At 49.0% G+C, this 16,184-nt stretch overlaps 1 protein-coding gene across 3 annotated transcripts; it reads left to right on the top strand.

Annotated features, from left to right (window-relative positions):
* Nucleotides 1–6,069: 6,069 nt before the first annotated feature.
* Nucleotides 6,070–13,097, top strand: AMHR2 (anti-Mullerian hormone receptor type 2). Of its 3 annotated transcripts, XM_030866855.2 has the most exons (11): nucleotides 6,070–6,199; nucleotides 6,501–6,683; nucleotides 6,977–7,168; nucleotides 7,440–7,514; nucleotides 7,651–7,781; nucleotides 7,897–8,127; nucleotides 9,644–9,758; nucleotides 9,902–10,074; nucleotides 10,264–10,411; nucleotides 10,574–10,710; nucleotides 11,608–13,097. In XM_030866855.2, exons 1-11 carry the CDS (start codon nucleotides 6,127–6,129, stop codon nucleotides 11,815–11,817), a joined length of 1,668 nt encoding a protein of 555 aa, XP_030722715.1. In that variant the 5' UTR covers nucleotides 6,070–6,126; the 3' UTR covers nucleotides 11,818–13,097. The 3 variants fall into 3 exon arrangements, with proteins under 3 accessions (XP_030722715.1, XP_060162064.1, XP_060162065.1); XM_060306081.1 differs by lacking the exon at nucleotides 6,977–7,168; XM_060306082.1 differs by lacking the exon at nucleotides 11,608–13,097 and having other exon boundaries at nucleotides 10,578–10,816.
* Nucleotides 13,098–16,184: the final 3,087 nt, after the last annotated feature.

Genomic DNA, 16,184 nt, shown 5'->3' with positions numbered 1-16,184 from the left:
ACTCCCGGGTAAAGAGTTTCATGACCAAATCAGTGTGCCACGACTACATAGAAATGTGGAGGACCTAGAGGAACAGGGGCAGGCCCAACTTTTTTTTTATTTAGCTTTTTATTCGAAATACTTTTAAGTTCAAAGGAAAGTTGCAAAGATGGTACAGAGGGTTTCTATATGCCCCTTCCCGAGTTTTCTCCATTGTTAACATTGTCATGGTACATTGTCAAAATTAAGAAACTGACACTGGTACATTACTTTAGCTAAATCTCAGGCTTTATGGGCTTCATCCATTGTTGGCCTTTTTCTGTTCCAGGGTCTATTGCAGGATACCACATTGCGTTTAGTTGATATGTCTCCCTAGTCTTCTCTGTGACAGTTTCTTAGTCTTCTCTTGTTCTTCATGACCTTGACAGGCTTTGGGAGTATTGGCCATGTTCTGTAGAATATCCCCCAGTCTGAATTTGTCTGATTTTTTTCTCATTATTAGACTGAGCTTACAGGGTTTTTTAAAAAAATACGTGCACAGGTGAAATGCCCTTCTCATCACATCCTATCAAGGAGTATGTGATAACCACCTGACATTACTGATGGTAAAACCTTCAACACCTGGTTTAGGTAGTGTTTGCTTGGTTTCTCCACTGTTTCTCTTTCCCTATTCTTTGCAAGTAAGTCTAGGCCACCGTTAATGGGGTTGGTGGGAATTAAGCTTCTGTGAGGAAACTGTCTCTTCTCCATTAATTTAAACTAGCATGTACTCATGTATATTTATTTTATAGGCGGGTGGTTATAATCCAATTATACACTATTTTGATGGAATTGTCCCAGCTTTGGACATTGGGAGTGCTTTCAAGTTGACTTCTGTGTCCCCTTGATATGGCTACATCCATTTATTTTTTTGAGCACTTTCTTTCTTTCTGATACACAAGATGCTTCAGGCTCATATTGTATTTTCCCTGCCCCAGCCCTAGATCAGCCATTTCTCCAAGGAGCCTTTGTGCTTTTTATTGGAGAATGGTATTTAGAAACCAAGATCTAGCTCCAACATATTTTACGTTTAGTTAATACCAACCTGTGTCTCAAATGATTGAATCTGGATCATGGCCCCTTGAAACTGAAATTGAAGTTATTTTGACAGCCTTTCCCATTTCCCATCAGCCTATACCTTTACTTCCCTTCCTACCTATCTAAGAATCCTTGGTTGCTTGTTTATATATAGCCACCAGCATTCTTGATTATTTTTGGTCATTTGATTCCCTATGTCAGTTTTGTCAATCAGCCAGCCAGTTGATTTCCTTATGTAGCCATTAGCAATATAACATTTTAATATTTGACTTCATTGGAGGTTTTTTTGGGGGGGAGTGTTTATTTTTTGGCTTTGGAGCCATAAGTGGGCCTTTAATAGTTGTGCCAGCTATTCAGTCAGTAAACATTTATTGAGCCCTTACTGTGTGCTAGGTTGAGGATAAAAAATGAAATAAGACAAGCCCCGTTAACAAGTACTTCATAGTCTGGTGAGTGAGACATACCATTAATTGCAAATTTCCCAATCCTGACCCCAGTTTTCAGCAGGTGATTTGCTTCCTGTTTCATGAAACAGAAGCATCAATTTCCTCAGACTTTCCCTCTCTTCTGTCTAACAAACATGTAGGTACTCACCAGTGCCAGTTTACCCCCTTCTCTCTTCTGAGAGAAATATTTTTCCTTTGCAAGGCCAACCCTGCCACTTGTGCTCTCAACCTTGTTTTCTTTAACTTCTTTTCTTTGTTTCGATAGTATTTTCTCCTTTTATCTTCAGTCTCTCCTGGGTCCCCTTTTATCAGCCTATAAACATGTTAAAATCTGCCTCCCTGCCCCCCACCCCCCATTTTGAAAAACCTGTGCTTCCTCTTCAAGCTGCTGATCTGATTCTTAACATTTCCAAAGTTAGTGAAAGTAGTTTACATTTAATTTTTCTCTTTTATTCACCTCTCAGTCCACTTTGTTAAGCACCTATTGTTTACCAAATTTTTTCTTATCAATACCAGCGCCCTGGTTGCCTGCTCACGTGGTCTTTCAGTCCTTAGCCTCTTAGACCTCTTTGCAACAGTGTGTGTCTTAGTGCTTTCTTCCCACTGAGTGTGAAACTGAGGCACTTCTGGTTTTCCTTTAACCTTTCTATTTGTTTTAGTCTCCTTCATAGCCACTTCTTCCTCTGTCCCTGAAACACTGCTGTTCCCCATCCTGGGTCCTTTCCTTACTCTTCACCCCTAAACAAGTTGCATCCATTCTTTATCTATTACATACATTTTGATGACTCCCAAATCAAAATGCCTCACTTTTTTCTCATCCTGGCAGCCTGCTTAGTGGACATTTCCATCTGGATGTCCCACAGATAACTCAAACTACATGTAAGAAAGAAAAACAATCCTTTGTGTTCCTCACCTCACTTAACAATATTACTACTCCTTGATCACTTATGCTTGAAACCTCAGAATCATCTCTTTTTTAAAATATTTATTTGGCTGCATCGGGTCTTAGTTGCGGCATCGGGATCTTTCGTTGCAGCACTCGCGGGCTTCTTTCTAGTTGTGGCGCAAGGGTTCCAGAGCTTGCGCGCTCAGTAGTTGCAGCATCCAGTCTTAGTTGCCCCGCAGTATGTGGGATCTTGGTTCCCCACCAGGGATCGAACCCGTGTCCCTTGCATTGGAAGGTGGATTCTTAACCACTGAACCACGAGGGAATTCCCCCATTCCCCTCAGAATCATCTTTTAATTCTGCCTTTCATCTACCAACATTCATTTGATTACCAATCCTGTCAATTAGCAATACTGTGTATCTCGGTACTTCCCTGGTGGCGCAGTGGTTAAAAATCTGCCTGCCAATTCAGGGGACACAGGTTCGAGCCCTGGTCCGGGAAGATCCCACATGCCGTGGGGCAGCTGAGCCCGAGCATCACAACTGCTGAGCCTGCGCTGTAGAGCCCGCGAGCCGCAACTACTGAAGCCCACGCGCCTAGAGCCCGTGCTCTGCAACAAGAGAAGCCACTGCAATAAGACCGTGCACTGCAATGAAAAGTAGCCCTCGGTCGCCGCAACTAGAGAAAAGCCCACACGCAGCCCAAAATAAATAAATAAATAAATAAATACAGTGTATCTCAATTATTTCCCTCTTTTATTTATCTATTTTTTGGGGGGTTGGGGTTGTGGATTTTTTTTTTTGGTCTCGCCGAGCGGCTTGCAGGATCTTAGTTTCTTGACCAGGGATCACACCTGGGGCCCCCTGCAGTGGAAGCGTGGAGTCCTAACCACTGGACCTCCAGGGAATTCCCTCCCTCTTTTTTTTTAAATTTCCATTGTCCTAGTACTCACCCTTGCTACTGCTTAGGTCTTGTAAGTGATCTCCCTTCTTCAAGTCTCCCTGAGCCTCAGTCATCCATCTTCCACTTTGCCACCAGACCCCTGCGTAAAATCCTTTGCTTTCAGGAAAAGTCTACACTTTCCACTCTGGTCCCAGTCTATCTCTAGTCACGATTTTCTGCTTCGTATCTCATACCCCTTTTTCCTGCTCAATCTCCCCTGACCCCAACACACCACCATACACACTTTATGTTCATACCTTTATTCTTGCTGCCTTTATTTTTGCTGTTCCCTTGGTCTGTAATAATCAGCCTCCTTTTATTTTCAGTGTGTTTACCTTGAGACAATTTAAATATCGCTTTTGCTGTGAAACCTCTGGGCACTTTTCTTCCCTTGTCTTCTATTCCCTGAACAGAATTAGCTTGTTTGATCTTTCTGCTTGTATAGCTCCTTGTTCATACCCCTAGCTTGACACAGTTTTCTGGTTGCTTATTGATATATTTTCCTGCCTTTCTAGACTATGAGTTCCTGGAGGGCAGGAATCACATGTACCTTTGTAGGTCCAGCACTTAATGGAACACCTTTTTAAGACTAGGACCTAATATTTTATAAATTGAATAAACAACTCACTTTAGCCTTGTCATCAGTGGGGTCAAAGGCAAATTATTGGGCCACTGCAGACTTTAATCAGGGGATCCTAATGAAGAGCTTTGTGTATATGGAATCCAGGAAGCCTTTCTTCTATGCTGAAGTTCTCTCTCAGGACCTTCCTAATCCCCCAGCTCTCAAATCCTTACCCCTTCTCTCACCACCTCAACTTTAAACTCTGACTGCCAGTTCCTGTAAACCTGACTGGAACGTTTCTGTCTTGAGAGTAGTTATCCAAGGCTTTGGGTGAGGAGACTCTGCCTTCCTGCCTGATCCTTACCTTGCTCTCCTCTGGAGGAGAGTCTCCTAAGACACTCCTGACACAAGAAACTATTTTACCTTCAACTCCTCCCCTCAGTCCCAGACTTACTGATCTGGGAGCTGGTGAAGGAAGATAGTTGTAACTAAGTACAACATTCCACCTCACTGGACTCCCAAAAGGACCCAGGAGGGGATGGGCAGCTATCCAGCAGCCTCTAAGCCCTGGTCATTCCTCTAGCTGCTGCTTCACACTACTGGAGCTTTCACCCTCTCATGCAGCCTCCCTGGGAGAAAGCCTCCAGAATCAAAGAGTACTCAGGCCCTCAGCCCTGATCTAAGCCAGACCATCCCCAGAAAGGGTTTCCAGGCAGCCACCAGGGGAACAGAAGGTTAGGAAAACGGAACCAGTCTCCTCTGGCTCTAATTCTTATGGGAGGCAGCTGCTCTGTAGTTTCCCTTACTCTGATCAGTAATCTGGTGGAGTTGGACACCTCCTGTCTCTCGACTGCAGCACAAGCTATAGACCTCTCTCCTTACATCTCCATGCTGACATTCCCTCTACATAGCCTGTGCCCTCTCTCCACATTTTACAGTTTGTGCAGCTTAATAGATATTGGAGATGTACTATGGATATTAGTCATCAGAGGATGCCCTATCTGCCCCCTCACTATGTCCCCGAGTTTCTCCTATGTCTGCTGACCTCTGGTGGTGATAGTTTGAACTGTATCTTTTTCTAGTTAGTGGCCTGCTCACAGGTATTGATGCACATTTTCTCAATCTGTATTTTCTTTCCGGCATCATGGCATAAGTGCAAAGAACAGGGCCTGGGCTTTAGAGTCAGACTTAACAAGGTCCAAATCCTAGCTGTGCTATTTCCTAGCAGAGTGACCTTGGGCAAGTTACCTAAATTCAGCTTTCTTACCTATAAAGTGAAAATAATGATAACTAGCTCAATGGGAGAATTAGATGAGATGATTGTAAAATTCAGAGCCCTAGCTGTGCCCTAGCACGTAGGTGGTCAATAAAAGTTTGTTACCTTTTCAATAATGGTGATGTGTTTAGTGTGTGACTCAATGTGATTTTTAAAAAATTTTGATGACAGGGCTTCCCTGGGGGCACAGTGGTTGAGAGTCCGCCTGCCAATGCAGGGGACGTGGGTTCGTGCCCCGGTCCGGGAAGATCCCACATGCCGTGAAGCGGCTGGGCCCGTGAGCCATGGCCGCTGAGCCTGCGGGTCCGGAGTCTGTGCTCCACAACGGGAGAGGCCACGACAGTGAGAGGCCCGCGTATCGCAAAACAAAAAATTTTGATGACATAAAATTTACCAACATACCTATTTTCAATGTGATTTTTTAAAAACTCTGAGTAATTTTATACAACCGCTTTTCTGACTCTTGAGTTTGGAAAATGAGGTCAACTCTAGTATAGGCTGTGAAGCCTCTTTGTGCCCAGGGAACTGCAGATCTGAGCCCGGAAAATAAGGGCTAGAAAGGCTCTTGGGCACAGCTGAATGGGTCTGAGCACTTGACCTCTCTTTGGTTTCCAGCCTGGGAAGGGCTGACAGGATCCAGCATTTTGTCCTAGGGTCAGCAAAGGGCAGAGGTTTGAAATTAGGCATTGCTGGGTTCTCAGCGGGACCACTAAGGCGCCCTCCTCCCACTTTACAGAGGAAAGAGGAGGTGGCTGAAGAGAGGAAGACGTGAGATTGGTTCTCTGCTGCTCCCTCTCTCTCCCTGCTTCTCCCCACACCCATCCTCTCCCCCTCAGCAGCCGTCTCCCCCACAGAGACTGGGAAGAGGGAGGGGGCGGAGTTGGGGACTGAAGGATCAGAAGCCCCACGGTGCCCGCATCTGAAGGAAGCTCTGGCCAGGGGCAGCTGTGTTGGCTCATGCTCCCCACCTCCCACTGCAAGATGCTGGGGATTCTGGGGCTTTGGGCACTGCTTCCCACAGCTGTGCAAGGTAAGTGTCTACAGGGAGGAGCAGGGTCCTTCCACCTACCCATTAAAGGAGGGGGCACTTGAGGCAGCAGCCACGCCTTTGGAAGAGTGGTGATGGGGTGGGCAAGTGAAGGTGATGGGTACAGCTATGGGTCCCCTTGGTGGGGGTCAGGTTCCAGGCCTCTGCTGACCCTGTTTCCTCCTGTGGCTTTACGAGGCTGGCCCTGGGATATAAAACATGTTTTGTCTCTCTTTGGCTGCTGTTTTTGCCCCTGCATTCACTCCCATCTCGAACCCTCCCCTCTCCTTACCCTGGGCCGCAGCACCCCCAGGCAGGCGGACCTGTGTGTTCTTTGAGGCCCCTGGAGTGCGGGGAAGCACCAAGAATCTGGGGAAGCTGCTAGATGCAGGACCAGGGCCCCCCAGGGTTATCCGCTGCCTCTACAGCCGCTGCTGCTTTGGGATCTGGAACCTGACCCAAGACCAGGCACAGGTGGAGATGCAAGGTGAGTGGCACAGCACATGGCAGGCGATAGCCAGTGGGGGAGAGAGGCACATCCTGCGGGGGGCGGGGGTGGCAGCTGAGGAGAGGAGTAGAAAGGGAATGTGTGGAGGGAAAGAAAAGCCCGTAAGAGATGGAAGGGACGCCTCTGATAGAGAAGGGACCCCCTCCGTGTTCCCAGACCCCGTTATGCTCACTCGTACACTCTTTCTCTCTCTTTCTTTCTCTCTTTCTCTCTCTCTCTCTCTCTCTCTCTCGCCCCCTTTCTCTCCTCTTCTCCCAATCCCATCCCATCAGGATGCCGAGACAGTGATGAGCCAGGCTGTGAGTCCCCCCACTGTGATCCGAGCCCCCGAGCCCATCCTAGTCCCAGCTTTACTCTCTTCACCTGCTCCTGTGGCACTGACTTCTGCAATGCCAATTACAGCCATCTGCCTCGTCTGGGGAGCCCTGGGACACCTGGTTCCCAGGGTCCCAAGGCCATCCCAGGTAGCCACCCAGGATGCTGGAGCCAGGTGGGGGCTGGAGCCCAGGTTAGAATGAGAGGTAGAACCAGGGCCAATTCTCACCCTACCCCCCATCCCAAGCGTTCCTCCTCCTGGCCTTGAGAAGTTGGTTGCCCTGGTGACTGGGAGATAAAGGGGCTTGTGACCAGGGTGAGGGCGGGTGGAGAAGCAACTTCTCTGAGGAGCGGGAGAGGAGCAGAGAGCACGATTTGGGGCAGGGCTCATCCAGCCCGCGTTCTTGCTTTAACGTCCAGGCGAGTCCATCTGGACGGCACTGGTGCTGCTGGGGCTGCTCCTTCTCCTGCTGCTGCTGAGCAACATCATCTTGGGTACTAATCTGCCCCACCCCTCCCTTGTGACCCCAACACACTGTCCCAGCGCCCTGACCCCCATCACTTCCCACAAAGCCCCCTTCCCAGTCTCCATACCCATGCACCCCGGCCCTAAGGCTCTTCTCTGCCTCAGCCCTGCTACAACGGAAGGCCTGCCCAGTGCACGGTGGGCCAGAGCCAGGGCCAGAGCCGGAGCCGGAGCCACACTCAGGCAGGGACTGGAGTGCCGAGCTGCCGGAGCTGCCCGAGCTGTGCTTCTCCCAGGTGCCCGGGGAGGGTGGGCGGCGGGCTCCTCTGGGCGCTCTCGGAGGGTGTGCTGGGGAGGAAGCCTGGCTCTGCTCCTAGCTGGGGCCCACACCCAGCACCATGTCCTCACCAGGTAATCCGGGAAGGAGGTCACGCAGTGGTGTGGGCCGGGCGGCTGCAAGGCAAGCTGGTAGCCATCAAGGCCTTCCGCCTGAGGGCTGTGGCCCAGTTCCAAGCTGAGAGAGCATTGTACGGGCTGCCGGGCCTACGGCATGACCACATTGTCCGCTTGATCACCGCCAGCAGGGGCAGCCCTGGTCCCCTGCCCTGTGGGCCCCTGCTGGTACTGGAACTACACCCCAAGGTGAGTGCTGAGGAGCGCATATGTGTGTGTGTGCCTGTGTGTGGGAAGGTGACGGGGCGGGTGTGCTGTGTCCACGCTTATTCTTTTGCTTTATTCTTATTGTTTAGATTTCCTTTTCTGTAGAACATTAAAAGTGATTTGTATTGTTTTTACCTTTTATTATTATAAGCAGTACTTGCTAACGTTTTTGACTTACATTGACAAGAAAAGGGAGAAATCAAAACAATTCGTATTCCCAACCTGAAGGAAAACCATTGTTAAAGAATTACCTCCAGGCATTCAACTAATGTTTATGAACTATATGTCGCACTTCCTGTGCTAGGAAAAACACACCCAGTCCCTGCCTTTCCAGATTTTATAGAGTAGTAGGGAAGCAGAAATGGATCAAGCAAACACAAAAAGATGTGTAAAATGTCAAGTGCGTTAAGTGTGGAAAGAAAAGGTACTACAAGAGGGACTTCCCTGGTGGTGCAGTGGGTAAGACTCTGTACTCCCAATGCATGGGGTCTGGGTTTGATCCCTGGTCAGGGAACTAGATCCCACGTGTGTGCTGCAAATAAAAGTTTTCATGCCACAAGTAAGAAGTCCCGTGCTGCAGCTAAGGAGCCCGCGAGATGCAGCTAAAGGAGCCCACCTGCCACAACTAAGACCCGGTGCAACCAAATAAGTAAATATTGAAAAAATAAATAAATAAAGGTACTGTAAGAGAGGATGAAGAGGAATCGGTAGGCAGGGGCCAGACCACACTGGCCTTGTGGGCCTGCTAAGGACGTGGGACTTTATCAGCACCTGTAATTCCTTCACCTCTGAAATCTTGAATTCTGACAAGTCCCTTCTTTGACCAGTGTACCTCACTGCCTAGCTCGAAAATCACTGCTTTATTAGTTTTGTTTGTTTGTTTACCTTTCCTGGCACACTGAAAGTGCTCAGTAATGTTTGCAGAATGAGGGACTCTATTGTTCCTTTCCCTCCAATTCCCAGTTGCTCCCTGCCAGCTGCTCTCCTACCCAACGGCTCTCCCCATCCGCGCCCGGCTACAGGGTGACACCTCAGGCCAGGTGGTTCGCGAGGGTGCTCCGCCTAACCCGCTCTGCCTCTTCTGTTTCTGTCTTTACCCCAAGTCCTGTGAGGCAGTATGAGGTGGCTAAAGGTGAGTGATGCTGGAGTTAGACTGCTGAGGGTCAAGCTCTGCTACTGTCTTGCCCAGTGAGTTCCAGCAAACTCCTTATCTGTAAAACAGGAGTGTCAGGAGTACCTACCTCCCAGGGTTGTAGTGAGGGCTACAGGAGGCCTGGCACGCAGTAAGTGCTCGGGACACTTGAACTAGAGCTACTGTTTTTCCTGTCAATCCAACTGATGCACGTGCTCACTCCTCCACTGCCTGCTGCCTTGCCCTGGGTGTGTCGGTGTGTAAGTCTGCGGGGAGATGCAGGGGGATCAATTGATCTCTGCTCCCTGGGGTGGATCAGCCACCTCCAGCTTTGTGTGTCCCTCTCTTCTCTCTGCTTCTCCCCAGGGTTCCCTGTGCCACTACTTGGCCCAGCACACCAGTGACTGGGGAAGTTCCCTGCGGATGGCACTGTCCCTGGCTCAGGGCCTGGCGTTTCTCCATGAGGAACGCTGGCAGGATGGTGGGTGAGCTGGGGGGCAGGAAGCCATGGAAGTCAGGAGCCACACCGCTGTTTCTGATTTTCCCTTAGCTTGGAGGGGAAGGATTGGGTCAAAAAGAGAGAGGAAGAAGATTCATGTCCCTTCAACCTGGCTTCTCCCACAGGCCAATATAAACCAGGTATCGCCCACCGGGATCTGAGCAGCCAGAATGTGCTCATTCGGGACGATGGGTCATGCGCCATTGGAGACCTGGGCCTCGCCTTGGTGCTCCCTGGCCTTGCCCAGCCCCCAGCCTGGGCTCCTACTCAACCCCGAGGCCCAGCTGCCATCATGGAGGTCAGTACTCTGGATAAGGGTGAGCCCCAGGATGCTGGTGGTGGTGCTGATGAAGATGTGACAACAGTGCGGCAGCACCTATAGCACGTGGGATGTTGCTGAGTCTAGCTGGGGGGTTGTTGCGTGGACCATTGTGTGGTGAGGAGTGCCGTGGTGATGATTGTTGGCCCTCCATGCCTTGCTGTCTAGGCTGGCACCCAGAGGTACATGGCACCAGAGCTCTTGGACAAGACTCTGGACCTACAGGACTGGGGCACGGCCCTCCGGCGAGCTGATGTTTACTCTCTGGCTCTGCTCCTGTGGGAGATCATGAGCCGCTGCCCAGATTTGAGACCCGGTAAGGTTGGATGTGACAGTGGCCTCACTCCCCTCATGCCCCACCCACCCATTCCAGACCCACCTACCTCCTGACCCAGGAGGCTCTTCCCTTCTTCCTCTTGGCCGTTCCGCAAGAAGGCACCCCCTCGGGTTAGCTGACACCCCCTGTGCCTCTTCCCAGACAGCAGAACACCACCCTTCCAACTGGCCTATGAGGCAGAACTGGGTAGCACCCCTACCACCTGTGAGCTGTGGACTTTGGCAGTGGAGGAGAGAAGGCGCCCTCACATCCCATCTACCTGGTGCTGCTTTGCCACAGTAAGAGGCCACAGGCTGGTGGGCTGGGGACGTGCAGAGTCCTGGCACGGGCTTCAAGGACTTGTCCACCAGGACCAGCCCACCTACTCCTATCCCCTCTCATCTCCCACCCTCCTGGCTCATGTTCAGCTGGAGCAGGGCAAACTTGCTCTGAACCTCAGTTCATCCCCTTCCACCGTAAGTCTCACACAGCCCATTCCTGAGACACACACCTTCCTCTTGCTCAGTCTTGCTTTGTCCGTCTCTCTTCTCTCCATCATCAGTTTGCCCTGTTCCTCAGTTCCTTCCTCCAGGAAGCCCTCCTTGGCTTTGCTTCTGCCCTGAGCTCTGCCCCCAAGATGGCTCCTCTCCTAGTACACTGGAGCCCAACATTTAATCCAATAATTCCTCACTTTGTCCTACACATCTGTGTTTCTGCCATGACCCAATAAAAGCCAGAACTAAGTATAAAGGGTTAAAACAGTGGCCTAATAGTGAAATTTCAGGGTTTCTGAGGAAAATAGTTTCCTAACAGGAAGCCCATTCTTCTGCTACCTGATCTGAAGTTTCCACTGCACAAGTGTCTGTTGGGTTAGATAACAAAGGCCCAGGCATTGTTTGTAGAAGACCCTGATTGCCTGAGAGGAAGGAGAGTAATTTCCCATCAGCACGGTAAGCCATTAATTAACCTGAATTAGCTCCTCGGAGGAAAAGGTGGACTCTTTGGAGAGAACCTGTCTCATAGGGAACAAGGTGCAAAGGGCTGGATTTCAGTGAAGGGGAGGAAGAAGGCTCCAGGAAGAATCAGAAGAAGAGTGTTGAGAACAGGGCCATGATAGATACCTTATAACCCTGGGACCACTCATGGGGCCACTCAGGATCCTGGGGTAAAGCCTGCCTCCTGGTCATTCTTCCCAGGACCCTGGTGGCCTGAGAGAACTCCTGGAGGACTGCTGGGATGCAGACCCAGAAGCACGGCTGACAGCTGAGTGTGTACAGCAGCGCCTGGCTTCCCTGGCCCGTCCTCAGGAGGCCCACCCCTTCCCACAGGGCTGTCCACATGGCTGCCCACCTCTCTGCCCAGAAGACCGTCTCTCCAGTCCTCCGCCCTGCCATTCTCCCTCGTAGGCCTCAGCTGAGTGTCTGCCACTTGAGTGTTCAGCAAGGCCCTCGTTCCAGAAATCCTCAACCTGCCTGTACCAGTTCTCATGTGTAAATATGCAGTTTATGTAGAGTCGGTGTACATGGAAACATAAATATGGTGATCAGATGCCTGTCTGCTCTGCCTCGCCATGGCCTTTCCTACTTGTCAAATGTTTGGATGGATCCTTCCCTGGGTATCCAATCCACTGCTTCTGAACAGTGACTGGTGTGGGGAGGGGTGTGCACAGGAAAGAGATAAAGTCAGCTTCCCTGACTCTATGTCTTGGTCCTGAGGCCTTCCTCCCTTCCAGTGATCCTGCATTCCTGTCTCTCTCCTTTTCCTTCTCTTTCATAAGCCTTTATTTGGTGGGATCTCACACTGGCACTGGGAAAAGGATGAGAAAGATGAAATTGCTGCTCTGAAACTGCTCCGAGATCCATAGCTCATTTTGTTGGCCACCCATACAGTGTCCTGGGGCAGTATCCTCTCCTGAGGCTTGAGTGGGGAGGCCTCACAGAGCACAGGATGCTTGAGATGTGTCTTGAAGACCAGGAGTTTTCCAGGAGTGTTGGAGCAGTAGGGCATTTCTGGCCCAGTGAGCTGTACTGTCATGTGGTGCAGTAAGAAACTGCAAGGAGGACTTCCCTGGTGGCACAGGGGTTAAGAATCCACCTGCCAATGCGGGGGATAGGGGTTCAATCCCTGGTCCGGGAAGATCCCACATGCCACAGAGCAACAAAGCCCGTGCACCACAACTACTGAAGCCCATGTGCCTAGAGCCCGTGCTCTGCAACAAAGAGAAACCACCGCACCGCAACGAAGAATAGCCCCTGCTCTCTGCAACCAGAGAAAGCCCACGCGCAGCAACAAAGACCCCACGCAGCCAAAAAAAAAAAAATCTTAAGGGAATTCAGGGAATGCAGGAACAAAGGAAAAGCTGTCAAGAAACAATAGTTCAGGGATAAAACAGAGTCCTAATTCCTCCTCAAGGGGTATATATAACAATCTGATAAGTTCTGCAGGCTCCCACCAAGGTGGAGAATGGAATGATGATGTTCACCTTTTCTGACACTCATGACTTCAATCAACTAAAGCTGGACTCTGTCAACCTTTGCCCCACTTCTATGCTGAATTTTCCTCTGCTTAAGCCCCTTCATGAATATGCATGTACGCTTAGCTTAAAAATTCCCCAATTTTGCTGTTCAGGGAAACACTGCTTTGGGACAGATTCCCAGTGTTCTCCTTACTTGCTGCAAGCAATAAATCCTTCCATCTTCTTCCTTCTTCTTTGGCTTGGTTGTGTCTTTTGGCTTGACACCTACCAAGAGGTGAACCCAGTTTTCAGGTAACAAGAGGTCATTCTCTCAACCACTACACTGTACTAAGTGAACTGTCCTATCTAGGGTCAATGTCTCCTCATGTAAACTTGAACCCCTCTTTTCCTGGTCACAGGAAATTTGCTCCTTCAGTTATCCCTTCTTTCTCCAGCAAAAGCATTTTTTCTCTCTACTGGATTATTCACATCAGTTTACAAACATGATTTAAACTCTCCCATCTTAAAGAGCCCTTCCCAGACTGCCCATCCTCTTTTTTTTTTCCGCCCATTCTCTTATGATTACTGCTCCATTTCTCTGCTTCTTGTTTACCAACACTCCTTGGAAGAATTGCTTTTATTTACTGCCTCCACCTTCTCACGTTTCGTTCTCTTCTCAATTCGTTGCAGGCAAAATTTCAGCCCTAGAATGTAATTAAAACCACTCTTAGGGCTTCCCTGGTGGCGCAGTGGTTGAGAGTCCGCCTGCTGATGCAGGGGACACGGGTTCGAGCCCTGGTCCGGGAAGATCCCACATGCCGCGGAGCAACTAGGTCCGTGAGCCACAACTACTGAGCCTGCGCGTCTGGAGCCTGTGCTCCGCAACAAGAGAGGCCGTGATAGTGAGAGGCCCGCGCGCCGCGATGAAGAGTGGCCCCTGCTTGCCACAACTAGAGAAAGCCCTCGCACAGAAACGAAGACCCAACACAGCAAAAAAATAAAATAAATTAATTAGCAAACTCCTACCCCCAACATCTTAAAAAAAAACCAAAAACCACTCTTAAAAAGTTCACTATTCTTGGGACTTCCCTGGTGACGCAGTGGTTAAGAATCCACCTGCCAATGCAGGGGACACGCGTTCGATCCCTGGTCCGGGAAGACCCCACATGCCGCGGAGCAACTAAGCCCGCAAGCCACAACTACTGAGCCCGCATGCCGCAGCTACTGAAGCCCACACACCTAGAGCCCCCGTGCTCCACAACAGGAGAAGCCACCGCAGTGAGAAGCCCGTGCACTGCAACGAAGAGCAGGCCCTGATCGCTGCAACTAGAGAAAACCCACGCGCAGCAACGAAGACCCAACGCAGCCAAAATAAATAAATAAATGAATAAATAAATTTATTTTTAAAAGTTCACTATTCGTGCAAAATCCAATGGCCAGTTCTCAGTCTGCATCCTACATAATTTATCAGCAGCATTTGAACATTTGATAGCTCCCTCCTTGAATCTTTTCTTCACACTTTCCTCTGATTTTCCACTTCCTCACTGAAGAAGGGGATAATCTGTATCCTTTCTTATCCTTTGCTCATTCCTCTTCTCTTGCCAGTTTCTAAATATTGGCAGGCCTGAGGCCACGGGCTGGGCCCTCTTTTCTACTCTGGCTACCCCTGCTCCCTGGCTGAGCTTATCTGGCTCCTTGAATTTTAAAAAATTTTTATTTGTTAAAAATATTTATTTATTTATTTTTGGCGGTGTCAGGTCTTAGTTGTGGCACACGGGCTCTTTGTTGCAGTGCGAGGGCTTCCCTCTAGTTGTGGCACGTGGGCTCCAGAGTGCTTGGGCTCAGTAGTTGCGGCACATGGGCTCTCTAGTTGTGGTGCACAGGTTCTGTAGTTGTGGCACATGGGGTCCAGAGTGCATGGGCTCCAGAGCATGCAGACTCTCTAGTTGTGGCGCATGGGCTCAGTAGTTGTGGCGTGCGGGCTTAGTTGCTCCACAGCATGTGGGTTCTTAGTTCCCCGACCAGAAATTGAACCTGTGTCCCCTGCATCGGAAGGTGGATTCTTAACCACCGGACCACCAGGGAAGTCCCTATCTGGCTCCTTTATTTGTCTATTTATTTATTTACTTATTTTTATTGGAGTATAATTGCTTTACAATGTTGTGTTAGTTTCTGCTGTACAATGAAGTGAATCAGCTTTATGTATACCTATATCCCCTCCCTCTTGGACCTCCCTCCCACACCCCCCATCCCACCCATCTAGGTCATCACAGAGCACTGAGCTGAGCTTCCTGTGCTTTATAGCATGTTCCCACTAGCTATTTTACGCATGGTAGTGTATATATGTCAATCCTAATCTCCTAATTTGTCCCACCCTCTCCTTTCCCCTCCGTGTCCACATGTCCATTCTCTATGTCTGCGTCTCTATTCCCGCCCTGCAAATAGGTTCATCTGTACCATTTTTCTAGATTCCACATATATGCATTAATATACGATATTTGTTTTTCTCTTTCTGGCTTACTGGCTCCTTTAGATACCTTGATAACTCTCGATTTTTTTCTCTTCAGACAAGACCTCTCCCTGAGCGCCAGACTGCCAAATCCAACTGCCTTCTTAACACTTCCACTTGGATATCTGATAGCCATCCTAAACTTAACTTTGTCCAAAAGTACTCACATCTGCTCCTCCCCCGTCTTATTTCAGTAAATGACACAACTATTTCCTAGTTGCTCAATATTCTTGGGTTCATCCTTCATTTCTCTGTTTCTTTCACCTCTACCTCCAGTCCAAATCTGCTAAGCTCTACCTTAAAAAAAATACCTGGTAAATCAACTATACTTCAATTAAAAAAAAAAAAAATACCCAGAGTCTGACCCCTCCTGATCATCTCTACAACTTCCATCCAAGCCACCACCATTCCTTCTCTGGAATACAGTAGTAGCCTCCTAACTGGGTTCTCTGCTTCCACTTTAACCATTTCTCCCTATTTTGCTCTTTCACCACACAGTAGCCAGAATAATAATAATAATTACTATTATTATTATTTTACCATTTTAACCACTTTTAAGCGTACAGTACAGTGACATTAAATACATTCACTCTGTTGTGCAACTGTGATCATCGTCCTCCAGAACTTTTTCATCTTTCTAAACTTAAATTCTCTGCCTATTAAACAATCAATCTCCATTCCCCACTGCCTCCAGTCCCTGCTGATTACTTTCCGTCTCTATGAATTTGACTACTCTAGGTACTTCATATAAGTGGAATCATACAGCATTTGTCTTTTTGTGCCTGGCTTAATTCACTCAGCATAATATC

Source organism: Globicephala melas, chromosome 10 (assembly GCF_963455315.2).
Source record: "Globicephala melas chromosome 10, mGloMel1.2, whole genome shotgun sequence".
In the NCBI taxonomy this organism is placed as follows: domain Eukaryota; kingdom Metazoa; phylum Chordata; class Mammalia; order Artiodactyla; family Delphinidae; genus Globicephala; species Globicephala melas.
Note: the sequence above shows the minus strand (reverse complement) of the source record. Positions and strands in the feature narration are given on the sequence as shown.